The following is a 20,275-nucleotide window of genomic DNA, read 5'->3' on the forward strand; positions in this document are numbered from 1 at the left end:
TCAAACTACATTAATTCTACAGCGCATATGCACCTGTAGTTATTTTCCTCCTATTGATGGAAAATGCAACCACTGTTTGGGGCAAAAAGGAACCAAATCAGCACTTGACATCAATAGAAAGACTGGGTACCATGTTTCCCCGAAAATAAGACAGTGTCTTATATTAATTTTTGCTCCCAAAGATGCGCTAGGTCTTATTTTCAGGGGATGTCTTAGTTTTCCATGAAGAAGAATTCACATTTATTATTGAACAAAAAAAATGAACATTTATTATGTACCGTACAGTAGTTGTCATCACAAACCAGCATAACCAGACAAACTGTGAATCCTATTCAGAATTTCTTGTTACTACCAATATTTCCATGTACAACACTCTATGGTACGTACATTAATCGATCCTGCATGTTCTGGTGTTTTGTTTGGCGGGCATGCTTCCAAACAAAAACTTTGCTAGGTCTTACTTTCGGGGGAGGCCTTATATTTAGCAATTCAGCAAAACCTCTACTAGGTCTTATTTTCCGGGGGTTTTATTTTAGGGGAAACAGGGTAGGAATAGTTCTTCTGATGTGGATTTAAGCAGACATTGTTCTGCTACACATTTGAAGCAGTGGATAATAGTCCACAAAAGCTTAATTGGACATAGATGTAGTATCTTAATGGCACAACGAGGCATTTTCCCTCTTTTTATACTTAAACAGACTAACACAACTACCTCTTTGAAAACTCTGCTGTGGAAATTCATGATACTCCATCTCCAATTTAGAATTGCTCTGTAAGGGTATGTAAAGAATAAAATAGGGGACTATTTTTCACATTCACATTTAAAATAAAACAAGGAAATGGCATACTTTTCCATTAATGCATTTATACCTGGTTCTATTACAGATAACAAACTTTTTCTGTTTATCTATCTGCTCACCAAGAACTTCAAACATCAACCTTGTAAATAACTGGAAATATCTATATGAACATATAAATATCAATATGTAGAAATACAAGTACTCAGGATACAATGAAATCTTAAGCATTAAATTGCTCCCATCCTTTTCCATGGAAGAGTGTACAAATGGCTTTGATAAACCAAAGCTTTATCCTCTTAAGGGGATATTTAAGTACATAATGGAGTTGTTTTGTTTACATAGGCCCCTTACACCCTTATTTACTGGGTTCGTTTGATGACATTAGTTTAATAAATTAACTGTGCAAGTCTATTACTATCTCTTCAGAACTGATGTAGAAGGAGATTCAAAGGGAATTATTTCTAGGTAAAGATATTAGTTTTTAAAGGCATCTACTCATTTTATTGAATAAAACTGACTTTTTGGATCAAATTGTCTGCAAACATGAAAAGTATTTGTCAAGAGTGCTACGTGATCCATGTATAGTTTACTTTTTGTTGGGCAGAATATATGGTTGTCAATCACCATGGCAGTAGCGTTTGTTTTGACCGAGAATTCAACGGCTAAGCAATCACAGAATAATGTTATCAACCCAGTAAAATATTTACTCTTCTGTGTCAACAGATTCAGTATCCACGGATTCAACCATCCACAACTTTAAAATATCTCCCTTCCCTACCCACCCCTGCAACCTCAAATCCCAAAATTAAACTTTGATTTTGCCATTTTATATAAGCGATACTGTTCTACTACATCACTGTGTACAATGGGGCTTGAGTATCTATGGATACAGGCATCATGGAACAAAACCCCAACAGATACCAATGACTCACTATCTTCTCAAGAATATAGATCTTGAAAAAGAATCTGAAAGGAAAGGGAAGAAACATTTGCTAAGTTTCCTACACTATTATCCTTATTATCTTCTTCCCTCATCTCCGTTCACAGAAGGGGGGATTGCTGTTACTACTCACAATGTGATTTTAGGGATTGCAAATACATATCTCTTCAAATCAATTAAACAAGAATGACTGAGAGTTGCCAAAGACTTTCATGGCTGAAATCGCTGGATTGCTGTGAGTTTTCTGCTGTATGGCCATGTTTCAGAAGCATTATTTCCTGACGTTTCGCCTGCATCTACGGCAGGCATCCTCAGAGGTTGTGAGGCATGTTGAAAACTAGGCAAGTGTGAAATGTTCAGGGTGGGAAAAAGAATTCTTGTCAGTTTGAGGCAGGTGTGAATGTTGTAATTGGGCACGTTGATTAGCACTGAATAACCTTTCAGCTTCAAAGTCTGGCTGCTTACTTCTCTACAGGCCAATGGATACGCTACCACAAACATCAAAAGAGCTGCAAAACCAAGAACAAGCAACAGGAATAAAGATAAAGCTCCACCCAGAGGAAAAGTGTTCTTGCCATACATCAAGGGAATTACTGACTGCATAGGGAAGCTGATGATGAAACACAACCTACAAACTATCTACAGACCCACTAAGAAAATCCAACGAATGCTTCGTTCAGCAAAGGACAAGAAGGATCCTCTCACCTCTGCACGAGTCTACCCTGTACCATGGAGCTGTAGACAAGTCTACATAGGGACCAGCACTGCCCAAACACGAATCAAGGAACATGAAAGGCACTGCAGACTGATTTAACCAGATAAGTCAGCCATAGCAGAGCACTTGATGGACCAACCTGGACACCACTTAGTATTTGAGAACACAGAAACACTGGATCACTGTAACAACCACCATGTCAGGCTACACAGACAAGCCACTGAAATCAACAAGCATGTGGACAATTTCAACAGAAAGGAGGAAAACATGGAAATGAACAATCTGGCTAACAATATTAAAAAACTCTAAAATCATGACAGTAAATAAAGAACACAAATTCCAGACATAAACAATCAGGACCAGCTAACACCTCCCAACAAAGGATTCCCCCAGCAGGAAGCAGCCAAGCTTTGAAGCTGAAAGGCCAATCGATACTAATCAAGGTGGCCAATTGCAACATTCACACTTGCCTCAAGAAGACAAGAGTTCTTTCTCCCACCTTGGACATTCCACAGATATATAAACCTCACTGGCCTAGTTTCCAACAGACCTCACAACCTCTGAGGATGCCTGCCATTGATGTGGGAGAAACGTCAGGAGGGAATGCTTCTGGAAAACCCACAGCGACCCAACTCCGAGGTTCTTAATGTTCTTGGCCATATGGAGGTACCTTGGGCTGAAATTCTGTTTTTTTCCTCCTGCGCCCAGGGCATCTTCTGGAGGTCATGGCGGCTCCAGAAACACTGTCCTGCCAGCCTTCTTTCCTTTCTGCCACTCACTCTACCCTTCCTCCTCAGCCTGACCCGCTCCTTCTCTTTTCCCTCCCCCTTCCCTCCAAGCCAGATGGAAACTGTTTAAAGACGATAATCCTTCCTCTCTCATCTTCCTCAACCGCCGCGCCTGGGCGGGAAGCAGCAACCCTAAGAAGCGCACCTCGGAGCCACGTGACCGCCCCCACCCCCTGTGCGAAAAAGGGGCGGGGTTTGGGCTTCAATGAACGCCCCGCCCCCCGCTTTAATCACGCCCCCTTCTTGCTTCTCCGGACCCGCTTCCTCCGCGTCTCCTTAGCAACCGCGCAACGCCTCGCGCCCTCCTCCCCCTCCTCCGGCTCTGGTAATGAATTACCTGTGAGCCGAAAGAGGGCAAGTGGGGCTCCTCCTCTTTCGGCCCCGCCCCCCTGCTCCTCCTCCCCTTTACTGGCGGGAGGGCGCGCGCCCCCGCCCCCCGCTCGCTCGCCTCTCCAACCGTGGCTTCCGCTGGAACGTCCCTCGGAGAATGAGCGGAGGCACGCGCTCCTCGAGGCCGACGCGCGCGCTCTCTCTCCCCGCCCCACCGAAGTTCCATTGGAACCCTTGGAAGCCCAGAAGGATGATCATAGAGAGAGCCGGCCGGAGCCGTCTATTGCTCGCTTTTGAAGTTGGATAGAGTTTGTTGTCGAAGGTTTTCATGGCCGGAATCACTGGGTTGCTATGAGTTTTCCGGGCTGTACGGCCATGTTCCAGAAGCATTCTCTCCTGACGTTTCGCCTACATCTATGGCAAGCATCCTCAAAGGTTAAGAGGTCTGTTGGAAACTAGGCATGTGCTGTTTATATATCTGTGGAATCATGTCCAGGGTGGGAGAAAGAACTCTTGGCTGTTGGAAACTAGTGTGAATGTTGTAATTAATCACCTTGATTAGAATTAATGGCCTTGCAGCTTCAAAGCCTAGCTGATTCCTACGTGGGGGAATCCTTTGTTGGGAGGTGTTAGCTGGCCCTGATTGTTTCCTGTCTGGAATTCCCCTATTTTCTGAGTGTTGCTCTTTATTTACGGTTCTCATTTTAGAGCTCTTAAAAAATACTGGGAACCAGATTGTGCTCATTTTCATGGTTTCCTCCTTTCTGTTAAAATTGTCCATATGCTTGTGGATTTCAGTGGTGTCTCTGTGTAGTCAGACGTGGTGGTTGTTAGAGTGGTCCAGATTTCTGTGCTCTCAAATAATATGCAGTGCCCAGGTTGGTTCATCAAGTCCTCTGCTATGCCTGACTTCTCTGGTTGAGTGAGTCTGCAGTGCCTTTCATGTTCCTTGATTCATGTTTGGGCAATCCTGCGTTTGGTGGTCCCTATGTAGACTTTCGGAGCCCCTGGTGGCACAGCGCTGAGCTGCTGAACTTGCAGACCGAAAGGTTGCAGGTTCGAATCCAGGGAGCGGAGTGAACGCTTGCTGTTAGCTCCAGCTTCTGCCAACCTAGCAGTTCGAAAACATGCAAGTGTGAGTAGATCAATGGGTGCCGCTCTGGCGGGAAGGTAACGGCACACCATGCGGTCATGTCGGCCACATGACCTTGGAGGTGTCTGCGGACAACGCTGGCTCTTTGGCTTGGAAATGGAGATGAGCACCAACCCCCAGAATTGGACACGACTGGACTTAACATCAGGGGAAACCTTTACCTTATGTAAACTTCCAGGCAGAAAGCAGCCAGACATTGAAGCTGCAAGCAATTAAATGCTAATCAAGTTGGCCAATTGCACCTTTAACACTAGCCTCAAGCAGACAAGAGTTCTTTCTCCCACCCTGGACCTTCCACAGATATATAAACCTCCCTGGCTTCGTTTCTAATACAGCTTACAACCTCAGAGAATGCCTGCCATAGATGTGGGCCAGGTTGTCTTTTGATCTGCCCACTCCACTTCCGAGTCTGTTCAGGGACTTCCAAGTTGGTTTAGCTGCCCAGAGGGATACTCTTGATGTTGCTGGGGGAACGTTAAGAAGAGTGGTGGTTCTCATGAAGCTTTCCTTGATTTGAGTCTTCTGGGAGTAGGCTGATGGTCATGCAGTGGGTGGCTTTCACAGTGTTCAACCTTATTTCTCTCACAGTTGGCAGCAACTTCCCATCGCACATCGGGGGGGGGGGGGGGGGATGCCAGCTAGCTTATAAAGTCTATCAACAGGTGTAGGCTAAAGACATTCTGTGATTATTCTGCATGTTTAGTTCAGTGCTATATTCACCTGCTTCGTGTGGACAGACTTGTGCCAAACAGGGCAGGCATACTCAGCAGTTGAGTAAGACAAGGCCAGGGCTGATGCTCTTATCAATTGTGGGTCTGCACCCCATGCACCGCCAGTAAGTTTCCACAGGATGTTACTGTGTGCAGCTACTTTGTGCTTAGTGTTCATGCAGTGTTTCCTATATGTTAGTGTTCGATCTAAGATGATGCCGAGATCTTTAGGATGGAAACAGTGTTTAACCTCTTGGCCCTCCCAGGTAACTTTCAATTTCCTGTTGGCTTCATGATTACATAGGTGGAAAGCACATACTTGTGCCGCTGATTACGTAGGAAATCATGGAACCAGTTTGAGTCCCAGATGATGATTATAGCAATCATAGAGCAAAATGTCATGAAACTTGGCAGATTTACAGCTGTAAATGTGTTCTACAAGTGTGCCAAGTTTCACCCTGATAATCATAAAAATGACAGAGAAATGAGCCTCTAAAGTTTCTCAATTGGTGCTAATGGATTATCCAAATTATGAATCCGAACAGCCCCCTCCTAATATCCCAGAATTTTCCCAAAAACAGAACTGAGGGCACCCAAAATCGAAACAAGAAAAAGAACAGTTGTGGAGAAGAGGGAAACATCAACATACATGGTAAAACAGCTGTTTGCAGAAATATTACAATAATAATAATAATAATAATAATAATAATAATAATAATAATAATAGGAAAAACTCTGCCATTATCAGGACCTCAAAATCGAACTGCAAAGGCTCTGGCATAAACCAGTACAGGTGATCCCGGTGGTAATTGGCACACTGGGTGCCATGCCAAAAGATCTCAGCCAGCATTTGGAAACAATAAACATTAATAAAATTACGATCTGTCATCTGCAAAAGGCCACCTTACTGGGATCTGCACGCATCATCCGAAAATACATCACACAGTCCTAAACACTTGGGAAGTGTTCGACTTGTGATTTTGTGCTACGAAATCCAGCATATATATGTCATTTCCTGTGTCATACTATATCTTTGTGTCAATAATAGTAATAATTTTATTCTTATATCCCACCCCATCTCCTCAAAGGGACTTGGGGCTGCTTATATGGGGACCAAGCCCAGTAAAACAAAATTAAAATATAACACCATAAAATACATTGCATTATAAAAGGTCTGATGGGCAACCTAGAGTTCAAATAGTGTTTCTATTACCTTTAAAACAATAAAACCAACAAAACCATATCTCAAGCAGCCAGTGGACTAAGTATACTTCATAGGCATGAGATCCTAACTGGGAAGGGGAAAACAAAGTGGTAGAGGATTAAATAGAGTACACTGGTAGAAGGTGTGTTTGACTGATGTTCCAGTAAAAGCAGTAGAAACACTCTTTTAATTTTCTGTTGATATTTCCAAAACAACTGAATAAAGGGAGATGAGGAAATATGACCCAAGGTTTTCTGCATCCTGTACATATTAGCAGAGGGAATATGTATCTAGGAGACTTGCTTGGCAAACTGCTACTCATTAGAGGATTGAATGTCAGTAGCATCAACCCTTTTCAAAAGCAAGAGCAGCTATACTTTGAGCGTCACACCATGAAAAGCTTTGCATTCTGGATGGTTATCTCTGACAGGTTAGTAAAAGTAACTAGTACTGCATTATAATGGTATCATATAAAAGAAAAAGTGCTGTACAGTTTTTACATTAGGTGTGCTTGATGGTGTAATTAAAATTATTGTTGGACCACAGCATAATATCAATGGATATCATGCATCAATACTGTGACAATTTCATTTTTTGTTATAACACCATTACCAATATTTTTAAAATTAACTCAAAATTTAATGTAGTTTCTCACACAGAGTGGTGAGGTATGTGTTATTTTGAAATACTTTATAGCACTGGTTTTATACATAAATTATAAATATGTACATATTTTCAGGTCAATGTTCAAAATAGTATTCTGGAAGATTTAGAGAAATAAAAACTTGTGATTTACATAGATAAAAGCTTTATCACAACATATAAATAGGTGATAAAACCAATTATTCATTTCCTTCTAATTAGGACTTTATTTTTCTTTTCTTTTTGTTGTATCAACCTAGAGGCATGGATGATGGGTTGTGTTGTCAAATTTTGAGGTTGGGGGGCCTGTTGTTTTGTTGGTTGCCGTCATGCCATCACTCATTTATATATATAGCTATATAATACTAGCTATGTCCGGCCACGTGTTGCTGTGGCGAAGTATGGTGGTATGGGAAATAAAGTATTGAGGAATTTGTGGTAGTTAAGGTAAAGGGTAAAGGTTTTCCCCTGACATGAAGTCCAGTCGTGTCTGACTCTGGGGGTTGGTGCTCATCTTCATTTCTAAGCCGAAGAGTCGGCGTTGTCCATAGACTCCGCCAAGGTCATGTGGCATGACTGCATGGAGCGCCGTTACCTTCCCACCGGAGCAGTACCTATTCATCTACTCTCATTTGCATGTTTTTGAACTTTAGGGTTGGCAGAAGCTGAGGCTAACAGTGGGGGCTCTCTCCACTCCCCCAATTCAAACCTGCGACCTTTCGGTCCAGAAGTTAAGCAGCTTAGCACTTTAACACGCTGCGCCATCAGGTGATATTATTGTGAATATACAATATTTTTGATTGTTTTTGTCTGTGTTAGCTGGCCCTGATTGTTTCCTTTGTGGAATTTCCAATTTCCCTGCTTTCAGAGTGTTGGTCTTTATTTACTGTCCTGGTTTTAGAGATTATATTGTTCTGTATTACTCTATCACAGTAATTATTTCATATTAAAGTAGAATCTCACTTATCCAACATTTGCTTATCCAATGTTCTGGATTATCCAACGCAGTCTGCCTTTAGTAATCAATGTTTTTGTAGTCAGTGTTTTAAATTCATTGTGATATTTTGGTGGTAAATTTGTAAATACAGTAATTACTACATAGCATTACTGCACATGGAACTACTTTTTCTGTCAAATTTGTTGTATAACATGATGTTTTGGTGCTTAATTTGTAAAATCATAACCTAATTTGATGTTTAATCACCTTTTCCTGAATCCCTTCTTATTATCCAACATATTCACTTATCCAACGTTCTGCTGGCCTGTTTATGTTGGATAAGTGAGAATCTACTGTATATTGATAATCTTATATTATCTGTTTAGAACTGGATTATAAGAGGCCCCTTCTTCACAGCTGTATAAAATGCACACTGAAGTGGATTATATGGCAGTGTGGAGTCAAGATAAGGTAAAGGTTTCCCCTGACGTTAAGTCCAGTCATGTCTGACTCTGGGGGTTGGTGCTCATCTCCATTTCTAAGCCGAAGAGCCGGCATTGTCCATAGACACCTCCAAGGTCTTGTGGCCGGCATGACTGCATGGAGTGCCGTTACCTTGCCGCCGGAGCGGTACCTATTGATCTACTCACATTGGCATGTTTTCGAACTGCTAGGTTGGCAGGAGCTGAAGCTACCAGCGGCTGCTCACGCCGCTCCCGGGGTTTGAACCTGGGACCTTTCGGTCTCCAGCTCAGTGCTTTAACGCACTTCGCCACCGGGGCTCCGGAGTCAAGATAATCCAGTGCAAAGCAGATAATATAAGATTATAAATGGGTTATACAGCTGTGTGGAAGGGCCTCGAGTCTACACTGTCATATAATCTAGTGCAAATGAGATAATCTGTGGAAGAGGCCTAAGTGAGGCCTAACTCTGCCTGTCCCCTGGGCTGAGTGGGTTGCTAGGAGACCAAGTGGGCGGAGCTTAGCCTTCTAACTGGCAGCAATTGGATAAAGACAATTATTCCTCTCCCTCTACCCTGTTTCCCTGAAAATAAGACATCCCCGAAAAATAAGACCTAGTAGAAGTTTTGCTCAATTGCTAAATATAAGGCCTCCCCTGAAAGTAAGACCTAGCAAAGTTTTTGTTTGGAAGCATGTCCGTCAAACAGAACACCAGAGCATGCAGGGTTGGTAAATGTACATACCAGCTGTACATGAAATTCTTGATAGGATTCAGAGTTTGTCTGGTTAAGTTGGTTTGTGATGACAACTACTGTACAGTATATAATAAATGTTCATTTTTTTTGTTCAACAATTAATGTGAATTCTTCTTCATGGAAAAATAAGACATCCCCTGAAAATAAGACCTAGAGCATCTTTGGGAGCAAAAATTAATATAAGACACTGTCCTATTTTCGGGGAAACAGGGTAATTAAGACTTGATTTTTCTTTTCTTTTTGTTGTATCAACCTAGAGGCGTGGATGATGGGTTGTGTTGTCAAATTTCGAGGTTGGGGGGCCTGTAGTTTTGTTGTTTTGTCAGTCGCCGGGATTCCATCACACTTTTATATATATAGATAGAAGATATAAGCATTTCTAGGGGCTCCACAAGAAACTTCTGCTTCAAAAAGGGCTCCATGGTTGAAAAAGTTTGAGTACCCCTGACCTACAGAATCACCTTCTCCTGCACAATCCGCCCTTTAGGACATTGATGTCCTCTGGCAGACGCTTACTCCACCAGCCAGAACCTGACTGGTGACTGTCACCCAGAGGACGTTTTCACCATCCTCCCCAAGACTGTGGAATGACTAGCTGGAAGAACTCCAACAGCTAAATGAGCTGTCAGAATTTAAGACACAACTTAAGACTATCTTTCAGCAGGCCGACTCAGCTTTAACTATGATTTTTAAATCATATTCTATGTTATGGTGTAATTTTATAGATATCTTTGACTATGTTGTGTCCCACCTCGAGCTGAAGGGAGAGGCAGGTAATAAATAAATATTATTATATTATTTACCATAGTTTTACATATAGCTATTAAACACATGTCTCAATTAGTTTAAAAATGGGTAACAATGTATACTGTAATCATGTTCTGCTTTTTTAATCCAAATTATTTTACAATAGTCAGGTTTTATTTACTCCTGGCACAGTTTTTATTAGCCTGATTTACAACCAAGTGCTGTGAATATCTTGTCCTATATGGCTTTAAATAGTAGCGAGATGAATAAATATAACAATAGAACTAATTTCTACTGAAATATATTGGAATAATTATTCAATTGGGTTGTTGTGAGTTTTCCGGGTTGTCTGGCCATGTTCCAGAAGCATTCTCTCCTGACATTTCGCCCACATCTATGGCAGGCATCCTCAGAGGTTGTGAGGTCTACTGGAAACTAGACAAGTAGGGTTTATATATCTGTGGAATGTCCAGGGTGGGAGAAAGAACTCTTGTCTGTTTGAGGCAAGTGTGAATGCTTCAATTGGCCACCTTGATTAGCATTGAATAACCTTGCAACTTCAAAGCCTGGCTGCTTCATGCTGGGGGGAATCTTTTATGTGGTCATTCCACAGATATATAAATCCCACTTGCCTAATTTCCAACAGACCTCACAACCTATGAGGATGCATTACATAGGTGTGGGCGAAATGTCAGGAGAGGATGCGTTTGGAAACATGGTCATACAGCCCAGAAGACTCACAGCAACCCAGTAATTCCGGCCATGAAAACCTTTGACAACACAATTATTAATTTAAATGGAAGACAGTACTAAAGTCTCTTCTTTGAGAATTTGGTTGCTCTCTCTGGTGCAATCCTATGCATATGTGCTTACATGTAGGTACTGGGGCACTCTCTTTAGTAAGTACATTTAGTATTCCACCCTTACTATGATTAAGTAAGGAAAGTAAATGGGCATTCTTTGTGCTCAAATGTATTTAACAGTGGAAAAACTGCAATAGAGGTTAAACAAATTACTGCCATGAGGATATCCTGCCTTCCTCTTTATTTGGCATCATTAATCACTTAATACAAAATAAGGACAATAATATAATTCTGTGTATTTCTTACCATGTCTACTTTTGTTATATGTCATCAATTCTGTCCTAAAGCATTGGTAGCCTAATAAACACTTGTGAACACACTGTTTTACAATAAAACTGAGAAAAATCTATATATTCTATGTTTTACTGTTTATATATTCCCCTTTTCTAGTTCTGAATAGCTTTATCAGACTGCTCTCACTTGTTCTCATAAGGCAAAGGGCTCCTGCCTACAACCTGCAAACTTAAGAATATCAAAACACTGGGTTGCTGTGAGTTTTCCGGGCTGTATGGCTATGCACTGAATAGCCTTACAGCTTCAAATCCTGCCTGCTTCCTGCCTGGGGGAATCCTTTGTTGAGATTTTGCAGGAAGCAGCCAGGCTTTGAAGCTGCAAGGCCATTCAGTGCTAATCAAGGTGGCCAGTTGCAACAGTCACACCTGTCTCGAGCAGACGAGTTCTTTCTCCCACCATAGACATTCCACAGATATATAAACCTCACTTTTTTATTATTTATTTATTTAAATTTGAGCAGCCAATTGACAAGGGAGCAAAACAAATGATCAATAACTGTATCAATAATAATCTTTAGGGGTAGCCCAAAGCTAACAGCGAGGGAAGCAAAATCGATTTATACTATTACTACTATTAATACTAATAGTAATAGTAATAAGCCCAAGAAACAGTCCAAAGCCAACAGCTAGGAAAGCAGAATTGATTTATAATACTAATGCTAATAATAATAAGAAGCAGCCTAAGAATCAGCCCAAAGCCAACAGCTAGAGAAGCAGAATTGATTTATAATAGTACTAATAATACTAATAATAAGCTCAAGAAACAGTCCAAAGCCAACATCTAGAGAAGCAGAATTGATTTAGAATAGTAATACTATGCCTAAGAAACAGCTCAAAGCCAACAGCTAGGAAAGCAGACCAATATCAATAGCAATATTAATAATAATAATAAGCCTAAGGAGGAGGGCCAAAGCCAACAAATGTTATTATTATTGTTAATAATAAGGCTAAGGAGCAGTTGGGGACACAGAACCATTTGTGTTGTCAGCAATAATAATTTGCCTCAGGAAGAGCCCATGGCAATGAGGCAGAGTAATTAGTATGTTCAATCAGCCCAAAAGCCCCAAACAGGGGGGCAGACCAATTAAAAGATTAATATTAACAATCAGAATAGGACGAGGCTCAAAGGCCAAAGACTCCAAATAGGAAGGCAGGCCAATTTAAATATTAATATTAATACTAATAGGCCTGAGGCTCAAGGGCCTAGTCCTCAGTGAGGCAGGACTTAAGGGCCTAGTCCTCGAGGCAGACAAAAGAGAGAAGGCCCAAATAGTCCCTGAGAGGAAAGAAGGCTGAGGGGAAAGTCTAGAAGGCAAGGGCGAGTGGTTTTGATATCACAGAAAAGGAATGGAGGAGACAGACAAGCTGAGGAGAAAGAAGGAAGGCTGACAGACAAGCAGCGCGGAAGGACACACAAAGTAGTCCCCAAAGGGAGAAGGGACACAGGGGAGGCCAAAGGAACGCTGCTGGGGAGAGAGAGGCGGAAAAGACAGGCAAAGGCAGCCGAGCAGAGGAGCGCCAAACTCTGTCCCGCTCGCTCTCCACGTCCCTCTCTCTCAGGTCACTTCCGTTCGCTGGACTGCCAACCTCACTTTTCTAGCTGCCAACAGACCTCACAACCTCCGAAGATGCCTGCCATGGGTGTGGGCGAAACGTAAGGAGGAATTATTCTGGAACATGGCCATTCAGCCCGGAAAACTTACAGCAACCCAATAATGATTTCGGGAAGTTCCCGGTGTGCGTCTCTTTACTATTTCGTACCTCTATGTGCAAATGGATCAATCCGATTTCCTGCTGCGGCGGAAGCTCGGCTCTTTCCGGAAACCTTCGGTTGCGCGGCCGAAGAGCCGAGTCCCGGTTCGGAGAGCCACCGAGAGGAGGAGGAGGTGGATCGCTCCCTTCCCGAATTCAGCGCCCGCCCTTGAGAGGGGCCTTCGGGTCGCCTACCACTTTAAGGACTCGCCGCCCAGGTAGCAGTGCTTTCAGGACTGGGTCCGGGTTCTGCCTTGAGGCTGCAGCTCAGGCCACGCTTTTGTGTGGTGCGTCTGCGCTGAAGAATGAATGCAGCTTGACACCACTTTAACTGCCAAGGCACAAAGATATGGAATCCTCGGACATGTATTTCCCATATCAGGCCTGGGCAAACTTGAGCTCTCCAGGTGTTTTGGACTCCAACTCCCACCATTCCTAACAGCCTCAGGCCCTTTCCTTTCCCCCCTCAGCCGCTTAGCGGCTGAGGGGGGAAAGGAAGGGGCCTGAGGCTGGCTTGCTGTGAGTTTTCTTGCCTGTATGGCCATGTCCCAGAAGCATTCTCTCCTGACGTTTCGCCTGCATCTATGGCAGGCATCCTCAGAGGTTGTGAGGTTTGATCGAAACTAGTCAAGTGGAGTGGGAGAAAACTCTTGTTTGTTAGAGACAAATGTGAATGTTTCAGTTGGCCACCTTGATTAATACAGGTAGCCAGAAGTATTTAAAAAAACCCTAAAATCAGGACAGTAAATAAAAAACACCACTCGGAAAACAGGAATTCCGTACATGAATCAATCAGGGGCAGCCTCCCAACAAAGGATTTCCCCAGGCAGGAAGCAGCCAGGCTTTGAAGCTGCAAGGCTATTCAATGCTAATCAAGGTGGCCAATTGCAACATTCACACTTGCCTGAAGCAGACAAGAGTTCCTTCTCCCATCCTGGACCTTGCACAGATATATAAACCCCACTTGCCTATTTTCCTGTATACTTCACAACCTCTGAGGGTGCTTGCCACAGATGCAGGTGAAACGTCAGGAAAGAATGCTTCTAGAACATGGCCATACAACCCAGAAAACTCACAGCAACCTATGTTAAATTAAGATCTGTAAATTGGGAAACCTGGAAAGGAGAGGAGAGCAGAGGAGTAGAAGTGTCAGCCAAAGATGACCAGGCACATTTATTCTTTGTTTGATAGAATGTAGTAGTGACATCAAGGCCATATAATTGGCTATGTGCAAAATCAATTCAGCATATGTCCTGAGATTATCAGGTGGGGATATTTGTGTGTAGTATCCTCCACTATGGAATTGAATGATGATCTCAAGGGAAGAAGCGAAGATGTGGACCCAAAAAGATTTTCATCTTCTGATATCATGCAGCTACTGCTGCATTCTAGCAAAAATGGATGTTGGTGGTTCATATCCGGGGAGCGGGGGGAGCTCCCGTCTGTCAGCTCTTGCTTCCCACAGGATGGTAAAACATCAAACATCCGGGTGTCCCCTGGGCAATATCCTTGTAGACAGCCAATTCTCTCACACCAGAAGCGACTTGCAGTTTCTGAGATCACTCCTGACACGAAAAGTGTTGTAGGTAAAGCTCCTTAGGGAGGCAGTGATAGAGAAGTTAAGTCTATGAGAGGTAGAACTGATAAGGTAGTTTATGGAAATTTTCTATTGTTCGTTGAACTGAAAAAGTTGGTTGAGAAACAATACAATATCGCCCACTTATCCATGAACTTGATATCAATGGTTTCACTTATCCATGCTCCAAAAACGTTCATCTCTAACATGGAAGTGTTTGTGGGTCTCTCTAGGTCCTCCAGTGCTGGTCAAAACATGCCACATAGAATAGCATTGGCGAACCTAGATCAAATTGGATCTTTTGGACCATCCACATTGCAGAACTACAGTATAGCAATTTGACACCACTTTAACTGCCATCATTCCGAGGAGGGGCCCCTGCGGCCCGAGGTGGTGGAGGCCTTGGAGCGGGCCTGGCGCCTCTCGGCCCACGACTGCCCCAACTACTTCCGCTGACTGCGCCTCCCATCCGCCACACACCCATAGCCTCCCTCTTTGCCCCGAGAGATCCCGCACCACTTTGGCCTTAAACCCATGTCCGGCGGTCTGGACGTGCTGCATTTATCCCGTCCTGGGGATGATGGGACGGGGAGTCACTCACATGGAGACCCAGGCCGGGCCTTTCCTTTCGCCCTCCTTGATGAAATGCTCACTCGTTTATGTAGAAACTGAGATTGGCCTCCTAGAATAAAACCTCTCAAAAAAAAAAAGTTGAAAAAGCCATCATTGGATCCCACTCAATTCGGAAACTTTCGGCCTATTTCCAATCTCCCCTATTTGGGCAAGGTCTTGGAACATGTGGTTGCTTCGCAGCTCCAGGGTTTCTTGGTTGACACTGATTTTCTGGATCCGGCACAGTCTGGCTTTAGGCCGGGGCATGGTACTGAGACAGCCTTGGTCGCCTTAGTCGATGATCTACGCCGGGAACTGGACAGGGGGAGTGTGTCCCTGCTGGTTCTGCTGGACCTCTCAGCGGCCTTCGATACCGTCGATCACGGTATCCTTCTGGGACGCCTCGCAGGAATGGGACTTGGAGGTACTGTCCTGCAGTGGCTCCGGTCCTTCCTGGAGGGTCGGTCCCAGATGGTGTCATTGGGGGACGCCTGCTCGGCCCCACAACCGTTGACTTGTGGGGTCCCGCAGGGTTCTGTACTGTCTCCCATGTTGTTTAACATCTACATGAAGCCGCTGGGAGAGATCATCAGGAGTTTCGGGGTCCGGTGTCATCTGTACGCAGATGATGTCCAGCTCTGTCACTCCTTCCCACCTGTCACTAAGGAGGCTGTTCAGGTCCTGAACCGGTGCTTGGCCGCTGTGTCGGACTGGATGAGGGCCAACAAATTGAAATTGAATCCAGACAAGACAGAGGTCCTCCTGGTCAGTCGGAAGGCCGAACAGGGTATAGGGTTACAGCCTGTGCTGGATGGGGTCACACTCCCCCTGAAGGCGCAGGTGCGCAGTCTGGGGGTGATCCTGGACTCATCGTTGAGCCTGGAGCCCCAGGTCTCAGCGGTGGCTAGGGGAGCCTTCGCACAATTAAAACTTGTGCGCCAGCTGCGACCGTACCTTGGGAAGCCAGACTTGGCCACGGTGGTCCACGCCCTTGTTACATCCCGTTTAGACTACTGCAACGCACTCTACGTGGGGCTGCCTTTGAAGACTGTTCGGAAGCTTCAATTAGTCCAACGGGAAGCTGCCAGGTTAATAACTGGAGCGGCGTTCAGGGAGCGTACTACTCCTCTGTTACGTCAGCTCCACTGGCTGCCGATTAGCTACCGAGCACAATTCAAGGTGCTGGCTTTAGCCTATAAAGCTCTAAACGGTTCCGGCCCAGCTTATCTATCCAAACGTGTCTCCCGCTATGACCCACCTCGAAGCTTAAGATCGTCGGATGAGGCCCTGCTCGCGGTCCCGTCAGCCTCACAGGTGCGGCTGGCGGGGACGAGAGACAGGGCCTTTTCAGTAGTGGCTCCCCGCCTATGGAACGCCCTCCCCATTGAAGTCAGGCAGGCTCCCTCCCTCCTATCCTTCCGTAGGAAGGTAAAAACTTGGTTGTGGGGCCAGGCTTTCGAATAAGAATCAGCAGCATTAATTACTATTATGTATACTGGAACTCAATTGACAGACCCAGTCTTTTAAACTTGTACACGCCTATCTATATTTTATAAATGCATTTTATGAATGTTATATGTAAGTTAATTTTTTAACTAATTTATAGTGTATTGTACTGTTTTTATATGTCTGTTTTATTGTAAGCCGCCCTGAGTCCCCTGTTGGGTGAGAAGGGCGGGATATAAATATTGTAATAAATAAAATAAATAAATAAATAAATAAATTCCATCCTATGGAATACTAGGCTTTGTAGTTTCTTGGACTACAGAGAGCTCTGACAAGATGGGTAAACAGCCTGCAAGGCTAGAAATCTCAGAATTCTGTAGCATTGAGCCATGACAGTTAATATGGTGTCACATTGCTCTAATTCTGCAGTGTTGGTCTTCCAGTGCTATTTTTTGGCTCAACTACAAGTTTTAGTTGAGAAAGTGGAGCCCAGAAGGGAGGGAATGCCTATTAAATGAACTATTGAGAATTACTTACTTTTCATTGAAAAACTAAAATGTGCTGCAGGATGTCCTGCAAAACCAACGTTTTCGCAGTTTAATAAGCCTTTTCCATGTTTTTATGATAGAAACAATTAGGAAATGACATTTATAACCCAGGAACAAAAATCATATTACATAGTGCTATGATTGAGAAAGTTCCATGAACATCCCCATCTACTAAAGGTTGGGGAAACCATGGGAATGATTCCAAAATGTTTCCATTGCCTACAAAGCCATGAGCCCTAGGACTCAGAAACTCTGCTGTGCCTTTATCTAGCCCAAGCTTGAGGAAGCTCTGGTTTTCCATATATTTTCAAGCTTTTCAAAAGCCTAGCTAGTAGTAAAAGATTATAAAAATTGGTAATCCAAAACATTGGGCCAAAACGATCCATGTTTCTAAGGGATCCTAGAAAGGAAGCAGGCTTTAAGGAATTTAAATAATGTTTCCCTTCCCTTTTTAATGCTGGGATTATTTATTTATTTATTTATTTATTGCTGTTAGCCAACATACCGGTACAGCATCTGATAACCTGTGTCATAGAAACTATATGTGGCATTCCCTCTATAGTGTTTAGTGCCAGAAAAACAATCTGTCCCTCACAGCACAAAACTGAAGTGTCCTTCTGTGCTTTCCAGTTGCAGTCCCCTTGAACACAAAATAACACCAGGGTTGCAGTAGACTTACACAAAAGAATATAGTTTATTCTCTCCAGCAGAGTTCCAGCAGAGAAACTAAACAGCCTTCTGCAAATGTAGCAAAATACAGTCCTTCAGAAATGCAAAATAAAATACAGCTTAATTCAGCTTAGCGAACTTATACACAAAGCAAATGGGCTTTTCCAGAGTGCATAGTACCTACCATATGCAGGAAAATGCAGATTGCTCAGCACCTACAGCTAGGGTTTGTAAAAAGGTCAAAAAAAGGTATACTGTAACCTTTCCCTGTTATATCCCACTGATTGTATCAATAAAAACCATTTGCTTTTATTGACACACGCAATGCTCCTGCATATGGATTCTTTCTTTCTTCACACGCATACATCTGTGGTAACTTTAGTACTGATCCTCATGAAAACTTACCCAGTTTTCTATATACCTTAACACCCTTCACCCAAGTGTAATATTTGACATATATGAGTGAGCTGTAAAAGAAGCATTTACTTAAGTGAGACACAAAGGTACTACATAATTTTTGGCATGAGATATTGTATGCTAAAAATTAGTACGCTCTCCTTGCATATTCAAGGACTAAAATTATAATTATTAACATATTGAACTTATTACTGGCCTCCTTATATCATTCTGAATTAACTATTTAGGAATAAATAATAAATACTTTATGTTCTTCTCCTTAGGTTACCACTGATGCACACAAAAGAAATAAGTAATTTCCTGCATTACTCCAGGATTTAATATTCCATTGTCTTCTCATCAGAAAGGAGAGATATTGTACAAAATAATCCAATTTACAAATATTGTTTTCTGTGCTTTTTGAAAAGGATGACACTGGAACAATAGTTTGAAAAGATACATTTGTATCAAAGAAATCGATTATGCAAAAGTGCCAACTTTTGAAAACTGATCATTGGATTTCCATGAAACATGATCATTCAGTTATCTCTGAAGAAGTGCTTCCCATTATATCATGTTTTCAAAATCCCAAATGCTGGTTTCCAGCACGCGTCAAGGGGAGGGCTGGTCCTACAGTCTGTTTCCCAGGACGTTTATGAGAATTTGGCTTTAGAAGACTGGATCCATGATAATATGGATTTAGACAACAGACATATTCTTTTCCTGTGGAGAAATTCTTCTACAGTGGTGATCGGCAGACACCAGAATCCCTGGCAGGAATGTAATCTCAAATTAATGAGGCAGAAAGGCATAAAACTCGCTCGAAGGAGAAGTGGGGGAGGCACAGTTTACCATGATCCTGGCAATATCAACCTCACTTTCTTTACCAATCGGAAAAAATATGAAAGAATGGAAAATTTGAAATTGGTTGTTAAAGCTTTAAAAGCCCTGCGACCCCAATTAGATGTGAAGGCAACTGAAAGATACGATCTCTTATTAAATGGGATTTTTAAGATTTCAGGAACAGCTGCAAAATTAGGGAGGGCTGCTGCTTATCACCACTGCACTTTGCTATGTAGCACAGATAAATTTGTTTTATCAACCGTGCTAAAGAGTCCCTACAATGGGATCAAAAGCAATGCAACTCCAAGTGTGCCTGCCTTAGTGAAAAACCTCTTTGAAGAAGACCCGACATTAAACTGTGAGATGCTCATCGATGCCATTGCTGAAGAATATGCTTCATGCCATCAAATCAGTAACCATATAATCCTTATAAATCCAGCCGATGAAACAAAATTTCGTGGAATTATGGAGAAAACAAGAGAACTTCAAGCTTGGGATTGGTTGTATGGCAAAACACCGAAGTTCAGTATTAGTACATCTTTTAACATAGTACATGAACAATCTAGTGTTGAAATTAAGATAAATATGGAGATCAAAAATGGCAAAATTGAAACTTGCCATATTGATGTGCCTCAGTTTTGGCTACCACCAACCATGTGCAATGAACTCAATGATTATCTTATTGGCAGCAAATTCTGTCCTAGCGAAACCTCTGCAGTGGCAACGACTTTGCTGAGAACATGTACAGATTACAAGTTACACAACAAGTGGAATATGCTATGTGAGAAGTTAGTTGCTATAATGTAACAATATGTAACAAAATTTGATCCTTGATCATTATAGATCAAGCACAAGATTGTTCCAGCGCATGGTTTTCCTGAATTGGCTGAACATAAGAGATCTAATGAATTACATTGAAGTAATAAATTGTTTTTAAAATGTAAAATCAGAACACAAGGTCAACTCTTGTTAAAAGAAAGTGAACAATAGGAACTGTTGAAATGTCTTAGCTGTGTTGTTGTGTGCCTTCCAAGACATTTACAAATTATGGTGACCATAAAGTGAACTTATCAGAGTGTTTTCTTGTCAAGATTT

General features: G+C 42.7%; 2 protein-coding genes across 6 annotated transcripts in view; one reads left to right on the forward strand and one right to left on the reverse strand.

The window, feature by feature from the left end:
• tsga10 (testis specific 10) overlaps nucleotides 1-3,814 on the reverse strand; it is a 136,277-nt gene extending 132,463 nt beyond the window's left edge. For 3 of the 5 annotated variants that reach the window (XM_062977262.1, XM_062977261.1, XM_062977260.1), the window contains exon 1: nucleotides 3,581-3,814. In XM_062977262.1, the coding sequence (XP_062833332.1) occupies nucleotides 3,581-3,799 (219 nt within the window). In that variant the 5' untranslated portion in view covers nucleotides 3,800-3,814. Of the gene's footprint in view, nucleotides 1-712; nucleotides 771-3,125; nucleotides 3,432-3,580 lie in introns of those variants that run through there. The other 2 variants (XM_062977264.1, XM_062977263.1) reach the window with 2 other exon arrangements.
• Nucleotides 3,815-12,878: 9,064 nt separating this feature from the next.
• lipt1 (lipoyltransferase 1) lies at nucleotides 12,879-20,258 on the forward strand. The gene is made up of 2 exons (XM_003229457.4): nucleotides 12,879-13,308; nucleotides 18,622-20,258. Exon 2 carries the CDS (start codon nucleotides 18,869-18,871, stop codon nucleotides 19,985-19,987), a length of 1,119 nt encoding a protein of 372 aa, XP_003229505.2. The 5' UTR covers nucleotides 12,879-13,308; nucleotides 18,622-18,868; the 3' UTR covers nucleotides 19,988-20,258.
• Nucleotides 20,259-20,275: the final 17 nt, after the last annotated feature.

This window comes from Anolis carolinensis, chromosome 3, assembly GCF_035594765.1.
Source record: "Anolis carolinensis isolate JA03-04 chromosome 3, rAnoCar3.1.pri, whole genome shotgun sequence".
NCBI lineage: Eukaryota > Metazoa > Chordata > Lepidosauria > Squamata > Dactyloidae > Anolis > Anolis carolinensis.

Coding starts and splice junctions, on each gene's coding strand:
- lipt1 (XM_003229457.4), top strand. CDS start 18,869: ATGATCATTCAGTTATCTCTGAAGAAGTGCTTCCCATTATATCATGTT.